Source organism: Embiotoca jacksoni, unplaced genomic scaffold (assembly GCF_022577435.1).
Source record: "Embiotoca jacksoni isolate LCO1_2020_lvr unplaced genomic scaffold, fEmbJac1.0.p SCAF_65, whole genome shotgun sequence".
Taxonomy (NCBI): Eukaryota; Metazoa; Chordata; class Actinopteri; family Embiotocidae; genus Embiotoca; species Embiotoca jacksoni.
In genome coordinates this window covers 1,400,838-1,418,466 of record NW_027185420.1, presented here as the reverse complement: position 1 = coordinate 1,418,466, position 17,629 = coordinate 1,400,838, and the positions used below count along the sequence as shown (strand labels likewise).

At 39.8% G+C, this 17,629-nt stretch overlaps 1 protein-coding gene across 4 annotated transcripts in view; it reads left to right on the top strand.

The window, feature by feature from the left end:
* Nucleotides 1–17,629, top strand: part of gucy1b2 (guanylate cyclase 1, soluble, beta 2) — a 36,951-nt gene that overhangs the window by 5,112 nt on the left and 14,210 nt on the right. For all 4 annotated transcript variants that reach the window (XM_069175244.1, XM_069175242.1, XM_069175243.1 and 1 more), the window contains 8 exons: nt 4,831–5,003; nt 5,099–5,195; nt 9,615–9,718; nt 9,890–9,991; nt 12,687–12,777; nt 14,424–14,620; nt 16,246–16,369; nt 17,234–17,382. In XM_069175244.1, the coding sequence (XP_069031345.1) occupies nt 4,831–5,003; nt 5,099–5,195; nt 9,615–9,718; nt 9,890–9,991; nt 12,687–12,777; nt 14,424–14,620; nt 16,246–16,369; nt 17,234–17,382 (1,037 nt within the window). The remainder of the gene's footprint in view (nt 1–4,830; nt 5,004–5,098; nt 5,196–9,614; nt 9,719–9,889; nt 9,992–12,686; nt 12,778–14,423; nt 14,621–16,245; nt 16,370–17,233; nt 17,383–17,629) is intronic.

The following is a 17,629-nucleotide window of genomic DNA, read 5'->3' as shown; positions in this document are numbered from 1 at the left end:
CGTCCGCCATTGTTATCGCTGTGTACGTTCCTCCATCAGCTGATGTAGAGGCAGCAGTGGACACCATCCACTCCACTGTGGCTAAACTGCAGACTCAGCATCCCGGTGCATTTTTGTTAGTTACTGGAGACTTTAACCAGTCTGGATAAAGTACTGCCAACTTTGCACCAGTATGTTAACTGCCCCACAAGGAACAATAAAACTCTGGACCTACTGGATGCTAATGCCATGGATGCATACAGTACTACTGCCCTTCCCCTCCTTGGTAGATCAGACCACAACGTGGTCCTGCTGACTCCCAGGTATGTCCCCCTGGTGCAGAGGCAGCCTGTGACCACCAGGACTGTGAGGAGGTGGACACAGGAGGCTAAAGACGCCCTGCAGGACTGCTTTGAGTCCACGGACTGGGATGTGCTGTTTGGACCACATGGGGAGGACATCAACAGCAGGACGGACTGTATCACAGAATACATTAAATTCTGTGAACACACCACCGTACCATCCCGGACTGTACACTGCTTCCCCAACAACAAGCCGTGGATCACCAGTGACCTGAAAGTTCTTCTTAATAAGAAGAAAGCAGCCTTCAGGTCTGGGGACAGGGACGAGCTCAGGAGAGTGCAGCGCCACCTGAAGGAGAAGCTCAGGGAGTGCAAGGACTCCTACAGGAGGAAGCTGGAGGCCAAACTCCAGCAGAACAATGTGAGGGAGGTGTGGACCGGTATGAAGGAGATTACTGGGTTCAAGGGGAGAGAGAGACAACCAGGGGGAACCTGGAGAGGAACAACCAGGGGGAACCTGGAGAGGAACAACCAGGGGGAACCTGGAGAGGAACAACTAGGGGGAACCTGGAGAGGAACAACCAGGGGGAACCTGGAGAGGAACAACCAGGGGGCTCCCTGGAGAGGAACAACCAGGGGGAACCTGGAGAGGAACAACCAGGGGGCTCCCTGGAGAGGTCAAATGAACTAAACTGTTTCTTCAACAGGTTTAGTTCACCACCCTCATCTGTCTCCTCCACACCTTACACCTCCCAAACACCTCTGCTGCCTCCCCCCTCCCCCCTCTGCGCCCCCTGGTGAACTGCATAGAGCCCTCAATCTCAAAGGGCTCTTCCTCCATCGACACCTTGACACCCCACCCCCCCCACACCCTCGTCTCTGTGACCACTGGCCAGGTTAGGAGACAGCTGGAGAGACTCCACCAGCGCAAGGCTGCAGGACCTGACGGCATCGGCCCCGGGGTCCTGAAGACCTGACGGCATCAGCCCTGGGGTCCTGAAGACCTGCGCCGTCCAGCTGGCTGAGGTCCTACAACACCTCTTCAACCTGAGCCTGAAGCAGGAGGAGGTCCCGCTGCTGAGGAAGACGTCCTGTCTGGTTCCAGTCCCTAAGAAGACGACTCCATCCGGCCTCAACGACTACCGACCAGTTGCCCTCACATCTCAAGTGATGAAGGTGCTGGAGAGGCTGGTCTTGGCCCACCTCAGGCCGCTGGTGAAGTCTTCTCTGGACCCTCTGCAATTTGCGTACCAGCCTCATGTGGGAGTGGACGACGCCATCATCTACCTGCTGCAACGAGCTCAGTCTCACCTGGATGGAACCGGTGACTCTGTGAGAATCACTTTCTTTGATTTCTCCAGTGCATTCAACACCATCCAACCACTGCTGCTGAGTGAGAAGCTGCAGGTGGTGGGGGTGGACACGTCCACCGTCTCCTGGATCACTGACTACCTGACAGGCAGACCACCATTTGTCCGTCTGGGCAGTGTGCTGTCTGATGTACTGGAGCTCCTCAGGGAACTGTTCTGTCTCCTTCCTGTTCACCTTCTACACAACTGACTTCCAGTACAACTCAGAGTCAAGACATCTGCAGAAGTTCTCTGATGACTCTGCAGTGGACGGTGTATAAGGGATGGACGGGAGGAGGAGTCAGTGGACAGTGTATAAGGGATGGACGAGAGGATGAGTACAGGGCAGTAGTGGAGGACTTTGTGGAGTGGGCTGGTAGAAATCACTTCCTCCTGAACGTGGCCAAGACCAGAGAGATGGTGGTCGACTTCAGGAGGAAGACGACGGCTCCACAACCGCTGAGAGTTCTGGGAGAGGAGGTGGACATGGTTGAGGAGTACAAGTACCTGGGTGTCTCCATGACAACAGACTGAACTGGAAGACCAACATCAATGCTGTCTACAAGAAGGTGATGAGTCGACTCTTTTTCTTGAGGAAACTTCGATCCTTCAATGTGTGCAGCGAGATGTTGGAGATGTTCTACCATTCTGTTGTGGCCAGTGCATTGTACTTCGCTGTGGTCCTTTCTCTTATAATCTACTTTTTATCGTAACTATTTTTCTAATAGTTGTAAATTAACGTGTCTGTGACTTTACTCAGTAATCAGGGAAGATGGGACTGTTTTTTTGGGCATAACACTGAACTGGGGTTTGTCATTTATCGTTTGTCATTAATATCAGAGCTCACCAAAAAATTAACAAAAGATTATTTTCGACTTATATTTTCTGTGAACTCAATAAGTATGGGAGAGCATGGTAACTTGAGTCCGTTTTTATTTGAGGCGTGACACGTAATATCTCCAACTAAAATATTTACAAATATTTCAAGATGCAGTTCATTCCTGGGAATAATCAATTTTGGATCTAAATAAACAGTTTTCAAACTTTTATATAATAATCCATTATTAATTAGAAAATGAGCTTCAAAAAGACCTGTTTTTGGGGGCGTGTCTGATTGACAGGCCTGTGGTGCAGTCAGCTTACAGCTATCGGTGGGCGGGACGTAGTATCGTCAGGTTTCCGATCAGATCGGTCAGATCCACCGCTGGCTCCTCCCCCAGCTCGTCCAAATATGGTCACTTCCTGCTCCAAACCGCTCCGAACTAGCAAAGATGGTGACGGACAGAATCTGAACTGGAGGATTCATAATGTTCACAAACCAACGATGACATCACTGATGGATGATGACATCACTCCTCCTGATTGGTCTGTCCTCTGTTAGAAGATGAAGAAAGTAGAAAATGTCATATCATTTTGTTGATGTAATGTTCAAATGCAATGCGGAATTAATACTTTAATAATAATAATCATAAATGGGGGAACTGGCTCTACTTCCCTCAAGTTTTAACAAACTTGTATCATCCAGCAGTTTAAGAGTTAGCATCATGCTAATGGTATGGCCTCATATTGTAATTTACTATGGAAATAGCACATGCGTGATATTTTTTCAAACTTGTCAATCGTCATTGATTGGTAGATAACGTACCAATCACATAAATGCACAACATATTTCTTCAGAAACAAAAATAATTACAAAAAAATACATCTTATCCCTCAAAAAAAAAGAAGACTTCTCGTATTGTGCAGTCAGCAGTAATAAGTACATATTTTTGGACATTTTGGTTTCACTGTGTAAATTTTAAACATTCATAATAGTAATAATAATAATAATAAACTTTATCTGTATAGCACCTTTCATGCAAGAAATGCAGCTCAAAGTGCTTTTCAGGAAGAGAATTACATACAGTGTTTCACATAAAAACAGATACAAAGGAACATTTAAAAATATAGAAAATGAATGAGATTCATAAGAAACAGATAAAATGCATACAATTAAACATAAATAGAATTAAAATATATAAAATAAGCAATACAAATATAAAATAAGCAATAACATCATACACTCACTATATGAATATCAATAATATGAAAAACACCCACTTCTGAATCAAAAGGCTCATTAGAGAACTTATTAGAGAATTTGTTTTCTGACATTTTATAACGATCTCAGCTAAAAAAATAATGCTTGACGTGCATTCAATTCTCACGCTCAGATGTGACACCGAGGGAGGAGTCAAACGGCACGATTAGCAGTTTATTTCGTCAACTTGTGTTGCTCAAGTTGCCAATTCAGCACATTTGAAAACACATTTTTAAATTTATCAAACCTTATTCTATTGGGTGAAACTGCTTTAAAGGGAAATTAAGCTGCCACTATAAACCACTATACTTAGACTGGTTAAACATGTACGACATGAACATTGAAAGGCTAAAGATTCCTTTGATTTGTAAAACCTTCACTCTAGTTTTCAATACCAGGACTTGATTATGATAACGAGGCTCAAGATTATTTAAAACACAGTTTCTTATTAAAATCTTTTATTATTAGTCAAAACCCATTTAAAGCACTTAAAGCATAATGCAGCTCATTTATTTTATATTGGAGTTGTAAACTGTCTGGTTTGTAAAGCTACTTAAAATTTATGACTCATTTTTTTTTAAGTTTTTTTTTTACTTTAGTATCTTTTGGTTCAGGAAATTACAAACAAAAAGATGGGAACAAAAATATTTCCAACTATTTCTGTGATGTGCAGTGTGCTTATTACTGTAGGAAGTGAATTAGTTAAAAAAAAATTGTTTTCTAACTGCTACCTAATAAACTGTAATGTTAATCAGTTCCTGCAATTTTAAAGCAAAAACAAAAAAAATAAAACTTGTTTATGCAGCATAATTTGAGAAAAGCCACCAAAAAAAAAAAAGCTCACATTTTTGATTGCAAGACTCAAATAAAACTCCTTCAAATCCAGAAGAGGTTTATAGCAAAGCATGTACAGCAAAGATGAGCATTCTTTAAAACACAGTTTCTGATTTGCGAAAACCTTTTTCTTTATATCACGTTGCTTTTATTCACATCCAGACCACATCAATCCTGTTGATTTTAACTGTTGAGCAGCAGACAGCTGTTGAAACTGATTTCTACTTTCAGGTGTTCATCATTTATTTTCACTCCTCATGCTCCCTATTCATCCGTCTCGTTTCAGGTATCATGGAGGCCGTCGCCAGAGAGTTTTTCGACAGCAAAGTCAACATGGTGGTCCTCAACCAGTGGGAGGAAGACGAGCGGACGGGGAAGAAGGAGCACGTTGTGTTTCTTGTCAAACAAACCGACCGAGCTGGGACGACCGGAGACCAGGACGATCCCCATTATAAATGGGTGGGTGACTATATGGATCAATTGTGTTTTTTTTTTTTTTTTTGTTGTTGTTTTTTTATCTTATCCCACGAGACTCTGAGTTTCTTTTTCTCCAGGATGAATTATTCAGAAGAATGAGAGAACGCTGTGTGTCTCTGGCCGGGAGGAAGAGTGGCTGGGACCTGATCAGAGCTGTGGTTCTCTCAGAAAAAGGTTAGAGGTTGGAACATAAGTACTTTTTTTTTTTTTTTTTTTTAAAGAAACTGGGTTTTATGAAGGAATAACTCCAGAATTTAACCAAAAATCTGCAAAGAAATGTTGGTCAGTATATTTTTAGGTTAGATTAGTTACCTTACATCTTGTGAATAGTTTCCTCTACATCACCTTTAGAGCACAAATGGAGTTAAGGCTCAGTCTGTCCCACAGACCAGATATACAGTTGTGTGAAAAAGTGTTTGCCTCCTTCCTGATTTCCAATTTTTTTGCATGTCTGTCACACTTAAATGTTTCAGATCATCAAACAAATTTAAATATTAGTCAAAGACAACACAAGTAAACACAAAATGCAGTTTTTAAATGAAGGTTTTTATTATTAAGGGAGAAAAACAATCCAAACCCACATGGCCCTGTGTGAAAAAGTGTTTGCCCCCTCCTGTTAAAACATAACTTAACTGTGGTTTATCACACCTGAGTTCAATTTCTCGAGCCACACCCAGGCCTGATTACTGACACACCTGTTCTCAATCAAGAAATCACTTCAATAGGACCTTCCTGACAAAGTGAAGTCGACCAAAAGATCCTCAGAAGATAGACATCATGCCGAGATCCAAAGAAATTCAGGAACAAATGAGAAAGAAAGTAATTGAGATCTATCAGTCTGGAAAAGGTTCTAAAGCCATTTCTAAAGCTTTGGGACTCCAGAGAACCATAGTGAGAACCATTATCCACAAATGGAGAAAACATGGAACAGTGGTGAACCTTCCCAGGAGTGGCCGGCCGACCAAAATTACCCCAAGAGAGCAGAGACGACTCATCCGAGAGGTCACAAAAGACCCCACGACAACATCCAAAGAACTGCAGGCCTCACTTGCCTCAGTTCAGGTCAGTGTTCATGACTCACCGTAAGAAAGAGACTCGGCAGAAATGGCTGCATGGCAGAGTTCCAAGACCAAAACCATCGCTGACCAAAAAGAACATTAAGGCTCGTCTCATTTTTGCCAGAAAACATCTTGATGATCCCCGAGACTTTTGGGAAAATACTCTGTGGACTGACGAGACAAAAGTTGAACTTTTTGGAAGGTGTGTGTCCCGTTACATCTGGTGTAAAAGTAACACCACATTTCAGAAGAAGAACCTCATACCAACAGTAAAATATGGTGGTGGTGGTGTGATGGTCTGGGGCTGTTTTACTGCTTCAGGACCTGGAAGACTTGCTGTGATAAATGGAACCATGAATTCTACCGTCTACCAAAACATCCTGAAGGAGAACGTCCGGCCATCTGTTCGTGACCTCAAGCTGAAGCCAACTTGGGTTCTGCAGCAGGACGATGATCCAAAACACACCAGCAAGTCCACCTCTGAATGGATGAAGAAAAACAAAATGAAGACTTTGGAGTGGCCTAGTCAAAGTCCTGACCTGAATCCTATTGAGATGCTGTGGCATGACCTTAAAAAGGAGGTTGGTGCTGGAAAACCCTCCAATGTGGCTGAATTACAACAACTCTGTAAAGATGAGTGGGCCAACATTCATCCACAGCTAGAAAAGACTCATTGCAAGTTATCACAAACGCTTGATTGCAGTTGTTGCTGCTGAGGGTGGCCCAACCAGTTATTAGGTTTAGGGGGAAACACTTTTTCACACAGGGCCATGTGGGTTTGGATTGTTTTTCTCCCTTAATAATAAAAACCTTCATTTAAAAACTGCATTTTGTGTTTACTTGTGTTATCTTTGACTAATATTTAAATTTGTTTGATGATCTGAAATGTTTAAGTGTGACAGACATGCAAAAAAATAAGAAATCAGGAAGGAGGCAAACACTTTTTCACACCACTGTAAAAGAGTTCGTAGCTTCCGGCTCTGAAAAATGGTTCCGATGCAGAAGTGTCTTCAGCTGCAATACCAGCGAGTGCCACTAGAGGTCGGCTCCAAAAAGCCTCCGGCTCCATAGACTCCCATTCAACTTCTCTCATGAAATCCAAAGTGAATAAAATGTGTCCATCAGTTATCTCGGTGTTGTTAGCTAAAGTCACTCCTTATTAGTTTTCTGGAGGTCCATCTGAAAATTCAATTCAATTCAATTTTATTTATAGAGCGCCACATCACAACACAGGTTATTTCATGGCACTTTACAACTTTACAATATTATACAGAGAAACCCAACAATTCAACAATTCCCACATAAGCTAGGAGGAAACAACTCCTCTTAACACAAAGAAACCTCCGACAGAACCAGGCTCAGAGGTGGGCGGAGCATCTGTTAACAGAACCAGACTCAGAGGTGGGCGGCCATCTGCCTCGACCGGTTGGGGTGAGAGGAGAGCAGAGAGAGAAAAGGACAGCATAGAGATAGAAGAGAAGAACTGTTGGTGGAGACGACGATCGCGATCGGTGGTATTGTGGAACTGCATGTCTCTACATGCAGCTCCATGGCGGGACATCTGCAAAAGAAAGAACAGAAACTACGCGAGCGAAGGAACTGAATGGAGGCAACAGATAATAAGAATAAACTATGGGAGATAAAAAGCATGAAGTTAGTGAGATATGATGATGAGATATGAGTTAAAGATTGAGCGATAAGAAGCTCAGCATGTAACGAGGTCCTCCAGCAGCCTCGGCCTATAACAGCATAACTAAGGGTTGGTTCAGGTCTACCTGAGCCAGCCCTAACTATAGGCTTTATCAAGAAGGAACGTTTTGAGTCTAATCTTAAAGCTAGAGAGGGTTTCTGCCCCTCCAACACAAACTGGGAGCTGGTTCCACAGGGGAGGAGCCTGAAAACTGAAGCTCCGCCTCCCATTCTACTTCTGGAAACTCTAGGAACCACAAGTAGACCAGCGTACTGAGAGAGAAGTGCTCTGCTAGGATTATATGGTTCTATAAGATCTCTAAGATATGATGGAGCCTGGTCATGTAGAGCTTTGGAAGTCATCAAGAGAATTTTAAATTCTATTCTTGATTTCACAGGAAGCCAGTGAAGAGAAGCTAAAACTGGAGAAATATGATCTCTCTTGATAAATCCCGTCAGTACTCTTGCTGCAGCATTTTGGATCAGCTGCAGGATTTTAATGAATAATTTGGACATCCTAACAACAAGGAATTACAAAATAATCCCTCATTCATTGGAAAATAAGATTCAAAAATACCTTGTTTTTGGGGGTGTGTCTGTTTGATTGACAGGCCTGTGGTTACAGCTATCGATGGGCAGGACGTAGTATCGTCAGGTTTTCCAATCAGATCGGTCAGATCAACTGCTGCCTCCTCCCCCATATTATGAAAGAATAACTCCAGAGTTTAACTTGACCAAAAAACTGCAAAGAAATGTTGGTCTGTTAATTTTTATTTTGGAGAGAAGTTCACAGTTTTAAGTAATTAGAGATCTTACATCTTGTGAATAGTTTCCTCTACATCACCTCCCTGTGTGCATGCTTTTTGACTGAGTGAATGAGTAATAAAGTCATTCCAGCAAATTGAAGATCATAGTAATTAACTCAATAATTATTAGCATTATTGGTAAAATATAAGCCTTTCCAAACAAAATTTGCGTTATCAACAAAATGTCCTCCTTATTTATGGTTAGCAACTCTCATCACCAAATCAAAAACGTGTCAGTTGACCGCAAAAAAAACAAATAACAAAAAAGTGAATTGTTTATGGGAAATGTGGTTTTATCGTGAGAAGAATTAGGTATGCAAATTACATAGGTTCTATAAACCCTGACAGTTGTATGAGATTGCACTTTATTGTCAGTGTTGAATTGATAATATTCAAAAAGCATTTAAAGCACTTAAAGCATAACGTAACGCATTTTTATTTTATTTATTGGATTATTTTCTATTTTATATGATATACTTTTTCCTTATTTTTTGTACATAACACTTTATTACTTTCTTCATCATTGTTAATTACCATTATCAGTATTATTATCACTTGTCTCTGACCTTTCCACTTACTTGTGTAAGATTACACTTATTTTGTGTGCATACAATATGTGTTGACTTGATATTATTCAAAAAGTATTGAAACCACTTGAAGCATAATGCAGCTCATTTCTTTGATATTGGAGTTGTAAACTGTCTGCTTTGTAAAGCTACTTCAATCATCTTTTTTGTAACTTTAGGATCTTTTGGTTCAGGAAATTAAAAAAACAAGGATGAGAACAAAAATATGCCCAACTGTTTCTGTGAAGTGCAGTGTGCTTATTACTGTAGGAGGTGAATCAGTTTATTAGGTAGCAGTTAAAATATATATATATATATTTTACCTGTAATTAAACAGGGAAATGAGTCTGCTGAGGAACTGATGCTGTTATACAACCCAAAGACAACACTGCTTGATCCTTTGCTGGTTAACTGTGTTTTAAGAGAAGCTTATTCAAATACTGACACAATGGCCTTGCTTGATTTACTTCCCAGGCTTCCCCCAGTGTGCCTTCACTCCATCTTACCCAGAAGAGCTGTGGATGGAAAAGGAAGTTTTCTGCCACGCTTTTCCCTTCCACATCGTCTTTGATGAAGATGTAATTTCTCCACGTGTGGGAGTCATTTTTTTTTAAAACTCAAATTCTCTGGCACATTCAAATCATGTCTTTGGTTTGGCTGAAACTTTTTTGAAACTTTTGATACATTGTTTTGTTTTTTCCTGCATATCTTTCTCTCTTTCTGTTTTTTTTCCCCGGACTATCTGTCAGCTAACGGTACGGCAGACAGGAGTGAAGATACAGAAGTTTGTTCCCGGTCTCCAGGCCAAAGGCGCTACACTGGACCAATGCTTCACGATTATACACCCACAGGTAACCAGCATTTGTGGATGCAGCGACAAACTATGTTCACAGACAATCGTTTTCAGAAGTGTTCCTGAGCCGTGCGGTGATTTCCACTAGAGCACGAAGATCACGACCATCCAATATTGGTGTTCAGCGTTGTCCCTCATGCACAGAGATTTCTCCAGATTGTCAGAATCTTTTAATGGTTTTATGTACCTCAGACAATGAACTCCCCAAATTCTTTACAATTTATGTTTAGAAACCTTTTTCATAAATTGTTGCACTATTTTCCCACGCAGTCTTTCACAGAGTGGTGAACTCCCTCCCCATTTTCACTGCTGAGAGACTCTGACTCTGATTTTTATACACAATTGTGTTACTGATCTTTTCTCATCTAATAATTATATATATGTATGTGTGTATATAGGTAGGTACAGTGGGGCAAAAAAGTATTTAGTCAGCCACCAATTGTGCAAGTTCTCCCACTTAAAAAGATGAGAGACGCCTGTAATTTTCATCATCGGTATACCTAAACTGAGAGACAAAATTAGAAAAAAAATTCCTGAAAATCACATTGTCTGATTTTTAAAGAATATATTTGCAAATTATGGTGGAAAATAAGTATTTGGTCAATAACAAAAGTTCATCTCAATACTTTGTTACATACCCTTTGTTGGCAATGACAGAGGTCAAACGTTTTCTGTAAGTCTTCACAAGCTTTTCACACCCTGTTGCTGGTATTTTGGCCCATTCCTCCATGCAGATCTCCTCTAGAGCAGTGATGTTTTGGGGCTGTCGCTGGGCAACACGGACTTTCAACTCCCTCCACAGATTTTCTATGGGGTTGAGATCTGGAGACTGGCTCGGCCACTCCAGGACCTTGAAATGCTTCTTACGAAGCCACTCCTTCGTTGCCCGGGCGGTGTGTTTGGGATCATTGTCATGCTGAAAGACCCAGCCACGTTTCATCTTCAATGCCCCTGCTGATGGAAGGAGGTTTTCACTCAAAATCTCACGATACATGGCCCCATTCATTCTTTCCTTTACACGGATCAGTCGTCCTGGTCCCCTTGCAGAAAAACAGCCCCAAAGCATGATGTTTCCACCCCCATGCTTCACAGTAGGTACGGTGTTCTTTGGATGCAACTTGGCATTCTTTCTCCTCCAAACACGACGAGTTGAGTTTTTACCAAAAAGTTCTATTTTGGTTTCATCTGACCATATGACATTCTCCCAATCCTCTTCTGGATCATCCAAATGCTCTTGAGCAAACTTCAGACGGGCCTGGACATGTACTAGCTGAAGCAGGGGGACATGTCTGGCACTGCAGGATTTGAGTCCCTGGCGGCGTAGTGTGTTACTGATGGTAGCCTTTGTTACTTTGGTCCCAGCTCTCTGCAGGTTATTCACTAGGTTCCCCCGTGTGGTTCTGGGATTTTTGTTCACCGTTCTTGTGATCATTTTGGCCCCACAGGGTGAGATCTTGCGTGGAGCCCCAGATCGAGGGAGATTATCAGTGGTCTTGTACGTCTTCCATTTTCTAATAATTGCTCCCACAGTTGATTTCTTCACACCAAGCTGCTTACCTATTGCAGATTCAGTCTTCCCAGCCTGGTGCAGGTCTACAATTTTGTTTCTGGTGTCCTTTGACAGCTCTTTGGTCTTAGCCATAGTGGAGTTTGGAGTGTGACTGTTTGAGGTTGTGGACAAGTGTCTTTTATACTGATAACAAGTTCAAACAGGTGCCATTAATACAGGTAACGAGTGGAGGACAGAGGAGCCTCTTAAAGAAGAAGTTACAGGTCTGTGAGAGCCAGAAATCTTGCTTGTTTGTAGGTGACCAAATACTTATTTTACCGAGGAATTTACCAATTAATTCATTAAAAATCCTACAATGTGATTTCCTGGATTCTTTCCCCCATTCTGTCTCTCATAGTTGAAGTGTACCTATCATGAAAATTATAGACGTCTCTCATCTTTTTAAGTGGGAGAACTTGCACAATTGGTGGCTGACTAAATACTTTTTTGCCCCACTGTATGTATGTGTGTGTGTATGTATATATATATATATATATATATATATATATATATATATATATATGTATTTATTTATTTATATATAACACATATCCACATATTTGGAGAGATGTGAATGATGACTACAAATTGCAGTAGGAAACTAGATAAAACTAGAAAATTCTTTAACAATTTGAATAATTCTTAAATTCTAAATTCTTGAATCTTAAATAATTAAAACAAAATTCTGACCAGGGTTATATTCTAAATACAAATATGGATTCAGATAATTTAGGGATCACAACTGCGTTTACAATTTTTACTGCAACAATCTTGAAACCAGTGAATGTTTTACCAAACATCCCGTACTTGTGGAATTTTGCAACCCACCACATGTACAAGGCAAATTAAGCAATATATTAAAATCACATTGCTTATAAACCCTTTGGAATTATTACCAATAACAAACATACAAAAGTTTATAAACAAAATATATATTTTTTGAGTCGTTTGTATTTCAGCAAGGAGACACCTCAATTTGGCATCATGAGGTTTCTTATAACTACTAAATAGCAATTGAATTTCTAAATGTAAATGTATTGAATGGCTTTTGCGAAATAACGATGACCTTTTAGATGGAGATTATAGTAGTGAGCGGTTGTAGACATGAACCCAATATTTCATAGCCTCTGTTTTTATCCTCCAGGTGACTTTGACTATTAGCAGCATCGAGAAATTCATCAACAGCCAGTTCATCTTGAAGAGCTGCAACGTCACACATGCACTGAAACTACGAGGTGGGTTCTAATAACCAGCACCGCCACACATTTCAGGAACACACCAATCCCTACGGTGAGATTTATTATAAAAAATAGAACCAATAAAATCAACTTCATCTCCCTAAGTACTTTTTGATAAAGGCTTTTTAAATAACTAATGGAATATTAAACGGTTAGAAACGTTACTTTTGAAATGTAACTTTTGTTATATTAGTTTTGTAATAAGTAATATATCTATTTGAATTATTTCATCACAGTAATGCAACTCATTACATTTTATTACCTTTTTTTTCTAACAAACATTTTAAACTGGGCAATACAGCTAAAAAGTTCGCAAAAATATTTTTTTATAAAGGCAGTATAAACATCACAAAAGTACTTAACACTAAATGCTGTCAAGAGTTCTTCAATATAATTTGAATTAAGATTGGATTGTTTTGATTGTATAGCTTAACCAGCAAAATAAATCACAAGTATATAAATCACAACTGACTGTAGTGGAGGGAAAATTTTTACCTTTCTCAATGTTTTTAATGATGGTTCCTGAATGTCTCTATTTTAAATACCTCAGTGTTATAAGATAAGATAAGAAAAGATAAGACTTTAATAATCCTAAAAAAGTGTCAGGTGCTTTTTCTACAGAAAAGAATATTCAGATTTTACTCTTTTGTAATCGCTGACATTTTAAATTACAGTAAGTTTTTTCCAGCAGCTGCAACGGATAACAATTTAATCTATTCTGTACATGTATTGCATGTAATTAGTTACTTTGAGACCTAAATAATAATAATAATAATAATAATAATAAACTTTAATTTTAGAGCACTTTTCTAAACTAAAGTAAGCCATTAAAAATAAAACAACCTGTGAATTCCAACAACACAATGATCGGCTAAAACAACCATAAAAACAAATTAAAACAGGAGTGTAGCACGTCTGAGCTACTGTGGGGGTTCCTTTGAGACAGATGACGTGCTCAGTCAGACGTTCGGGTGTAAAATGCTTTTATTTGCCCGGCCCACAACAATGTCTCTGTGCAACCGCTTCCTTCCTTCCTCCTTCTCCTTGCTCCCCTTTATTAGGGGAGAGCTCATCAGTTCACCTCCAGCTCAGCTGAGCTAACCACACCCCGCCACCACAAGGAGTATAGAAGAAATAAAAGTTGATCACTGAAATCAACTAAAATCAGCAAAAGGCTCTCTGATAAAAGTCTGTTTCAAGAAGAGATTTAAAAAGTTAGGACATATTTTTGAAATTTTTTTCAAAGGTGAAATAAGTTTAAAAAAAACGTCTTTATTACTTTATGTTTCCAAATCAGGAACAGGCAAATTCCCCGCAGGATTTGATCTGATTGTGTGTCTTTGGGAATCACTCTCAAAGCCAAAAAGTCCTGAAGTTAACCCAACTTGTGGGAAGGGAAATAACTCACTGTGGTTTTATCTTATTAATGTCTTGTTTTATCTTAGTTGTTTTTTTTTAAACATCTTTTACCTTGTTCTTGCTGCTACACTGATGAGTTGCCAACTCAATTTCGCCTTATGCATTATGCCTTATGCGGTCATTTGTCAGTAAATAAAAGCAGAACAAAAATGAAAGGAGAAAGTCAGGAACCACTAAAAAAATAAGATCATGAATGCATTCTCTGACTAATATATTACCTGCAGGTCAGATGCTGTGGATGGAGTCCCTTGGCTGCATGTTGTACTTGTGTTCACCGAAGCTGCGAAACCTCCAGGAGCTCGAGAACGCCGGCCTTCACCTGGCTGACCTCGCCCAGCATGATGTCACCCGAGACCTGGTTCTTCTCAACCAGCAGCGTCTCGCTGAGATGGAGCTCACCAACCAGCTGGAGAGGAAAAAAGTAGGATGGCAGCTGACAGTTTAGGGTGTCCTAGAAAGAATTGGCAGCCCAAGTAAGAGCGAAACGGAAATTATAGTCTTTGGAGAGGCCTCTTCAATACATTTTACTTTAAATATAAAAAATGTCTTATTCAAGGATCACTGAGTTTTAAATTGTGATTATACAAGTCACCAACGAAATAAAACACATAATCTAAATGTTTTCATATTGTGGAAGCAATTCGCTCTCAAAATGCAAAACTTTTTGTTAGTGCGATCTCTGTTTCCATGGCAACACATGGGGCATGACTAAGAACTGTAAAACAATCAGTAGACTCTTCAGTAAAATATGCAATGTTTACTACTCCCGGAAGTAGACCAACCCTTAGCAACCACCTAGCAACAGAGAGGATTTCTGGTCCCCAACTGAATAAATACAGAACACAGAAACACTAAACTGCTCAGCCAGCTCAGTCTGGTTGGAACAAAGATATCTGATGAACAAAGGTTTCCATACGGGTACTCAGGGCGACCAAAAAGGACCAGAAGAGACACGATTTCACCAAATGGATCACTTAATAGACCTATAACAAGTAGAAACTAGATTATATTACATATAATATAAAATGCAATTCTAATTATATATTTCTAGTGAGGAAGTGGAGTGATATTTCTAGGGATGAGCAGGGTGTGATGTCATGATGATTTAACCAATCAGATCTCTGGGGGCAGAACTACTTGTATAATTTCAGTTCTTTTTTTATCTGCCAGACTCACATTTTTAATGCCTTTGTTTATTATCTAATAATGTGTCAATACCAGAGCTCCACACAGTCGGAGAAAGTAAGTGTACATTCAGTTTGTTGTGACCGGCTCATTCAGGCCACAACAATTAAGGGAGGTCCACATGGTACAGTGTTGGTTAAAGTAACATTGAAATTCAATAACTAAGAGAATTGGTGGAAAAACAAAGCCATGTTTGATTTTTATGCTGGCTTCTGTTTTATCACCTTCCATCACCGTTACTTTAGTAGTTAAGTACTTTTGAGACTTGGCTTGCTTTGTCCTGCCGTGCTGTTGCTCTGTATACCATGACAGTTTTATTTATATAGCGGCAAATCACAACGCGTATTATCTCGAGGCACATAGTTAAGTCCTACATGTCAGTCTGAAGTCTGACTATAAGCCATAAGTCTTCTCTTTTGACTTAAAAGTGCCATCAGAAAAATTGCTTTCCCAAATTCTTCTAAGGTAAGAGAAGCTGTCTGTAAAATAGTTTATTTGAAGGATGTGTAAAGTTTTTATAAATGTGTTATTTCTAGGCATCAATTGCAATCGTCAATTTAAACTTGTTCCATTTGTGAAACGTATCCAAAACAAATCCAAATGTTCTCAACAAAAGTCGTTGCTTAGTACCAAGCGGCCACCATCAGTGATGTCATCGTTGGTTTGTGAACGTTATGAAGCCTCCACTTCAGATTCTGTCCGTCACCATCTTGCTAGTTCAGAGCGGTTTGGAGCAGGAAGTGACCATATTTTAAATATTTCAAACTAAGGTCTGCTACGTGTGTGTGTGTGTGTGTGTGTGTGTGTGTGTGTGTGTGTGTGTGTGTGTGTGTGTGTGTGTGTGTGTGTGTGTGTGTGTAGGAGGAACTGAGAATCTTGTCGCAGCATTTAGAGGTGGAAAAACAGAAGACAGAAACTCTGCTGTACGCCATGCTTCCACGTCACATTGCTAACAAGCTTAAAGATGGGGAGAGCGTTGAGGCAGGTCAGTCTATCTGTCTACCCAGCTATTTATGTCTATCTATGTTTAGATATGTCTATCTATGTTTATTTATGTCTATCTATGTCTATCTATCTCTATCTACGTCTATCTAGCTTTATTTATGTCTATCTATATCTGTTTATGTCTATGCGTAATCTATGTCAATCTACGTCTGTCTATGTCTATCTATCTATGTCTATCTCTATCTATCCCTATCTATCTATGTCTATCTCTATCAATGTCTATCTATGTCTATCTATGTCTATCTATCTCTATCTATGTCTATCTATGTGTATTTATGTCTATCTACGTCTATCTATGTCTATCTACATCTATCTCTATCTACGTCTACCTATGTGTATTTATGTCTATCTACGTCTATCTATGTCTATCTACATATATCTCTATCTACGTATATCTCTATCTACATCTATCTCTATCTACATCTATCTCTATCTACGTCTATCTCTATCTACGTGTATTTATGTCTGTCTACGTCTATCTATGTCTATCTACATCTATCTCTATCTACGTCTATCTCTATCTACGTCTATCTCTATCTACGTCTATCTCTATCTATGTGTATTTATGTCTATCTACGTCTATCTACATCTATCTCTATCTACATCTATCTCTATCTACATCTATCTCTATCTACATCTATCTCTATCTACGTCTATCTCTATCTATGTGTATTTATGTCTATCTACGTCTATCTACATCTATCTCTATATACGTCTATCTATATCTACGTCTATCTATGTCTATCTACATCGATCTCTATCTACGTCTATCTCTATCTATGTCTATCTATGTCTATCTACACATATCTGTATTGCTTTGTCACGACATTCATCTTTTTTCCAGGGGAGTTTGAGGTGTGCACTATTTTGTTTAGCGACGTGGTGACCTTCACAAACATCTGTGCTGCCTGTGAGCCCATCCAGATCGTTCACATGCTTAACTCCATGTACTCCAAGTTCGACAGACTCACCAACATCCACGACATCTACAAGGTATCGTCATTCTGTTTTATATCAACGGGTAGTTTAGTACACCTGCAAGTATTCAACTTCACATCAGCAATCTGTTTGGTGTCATCCTAGAGAATCAGATATGGATGTTTTGCTTCTGGTATCTTGAAGGTGCCGTTTGGTTTATGCTCCAAAAACCACCTGGTTAGATGGAAGAGAACATCATGGTTTGGGTTAAGTTTAAGATTAAATTTAAACACCAAAACTACTTGGTTATGTTTAGGCACCC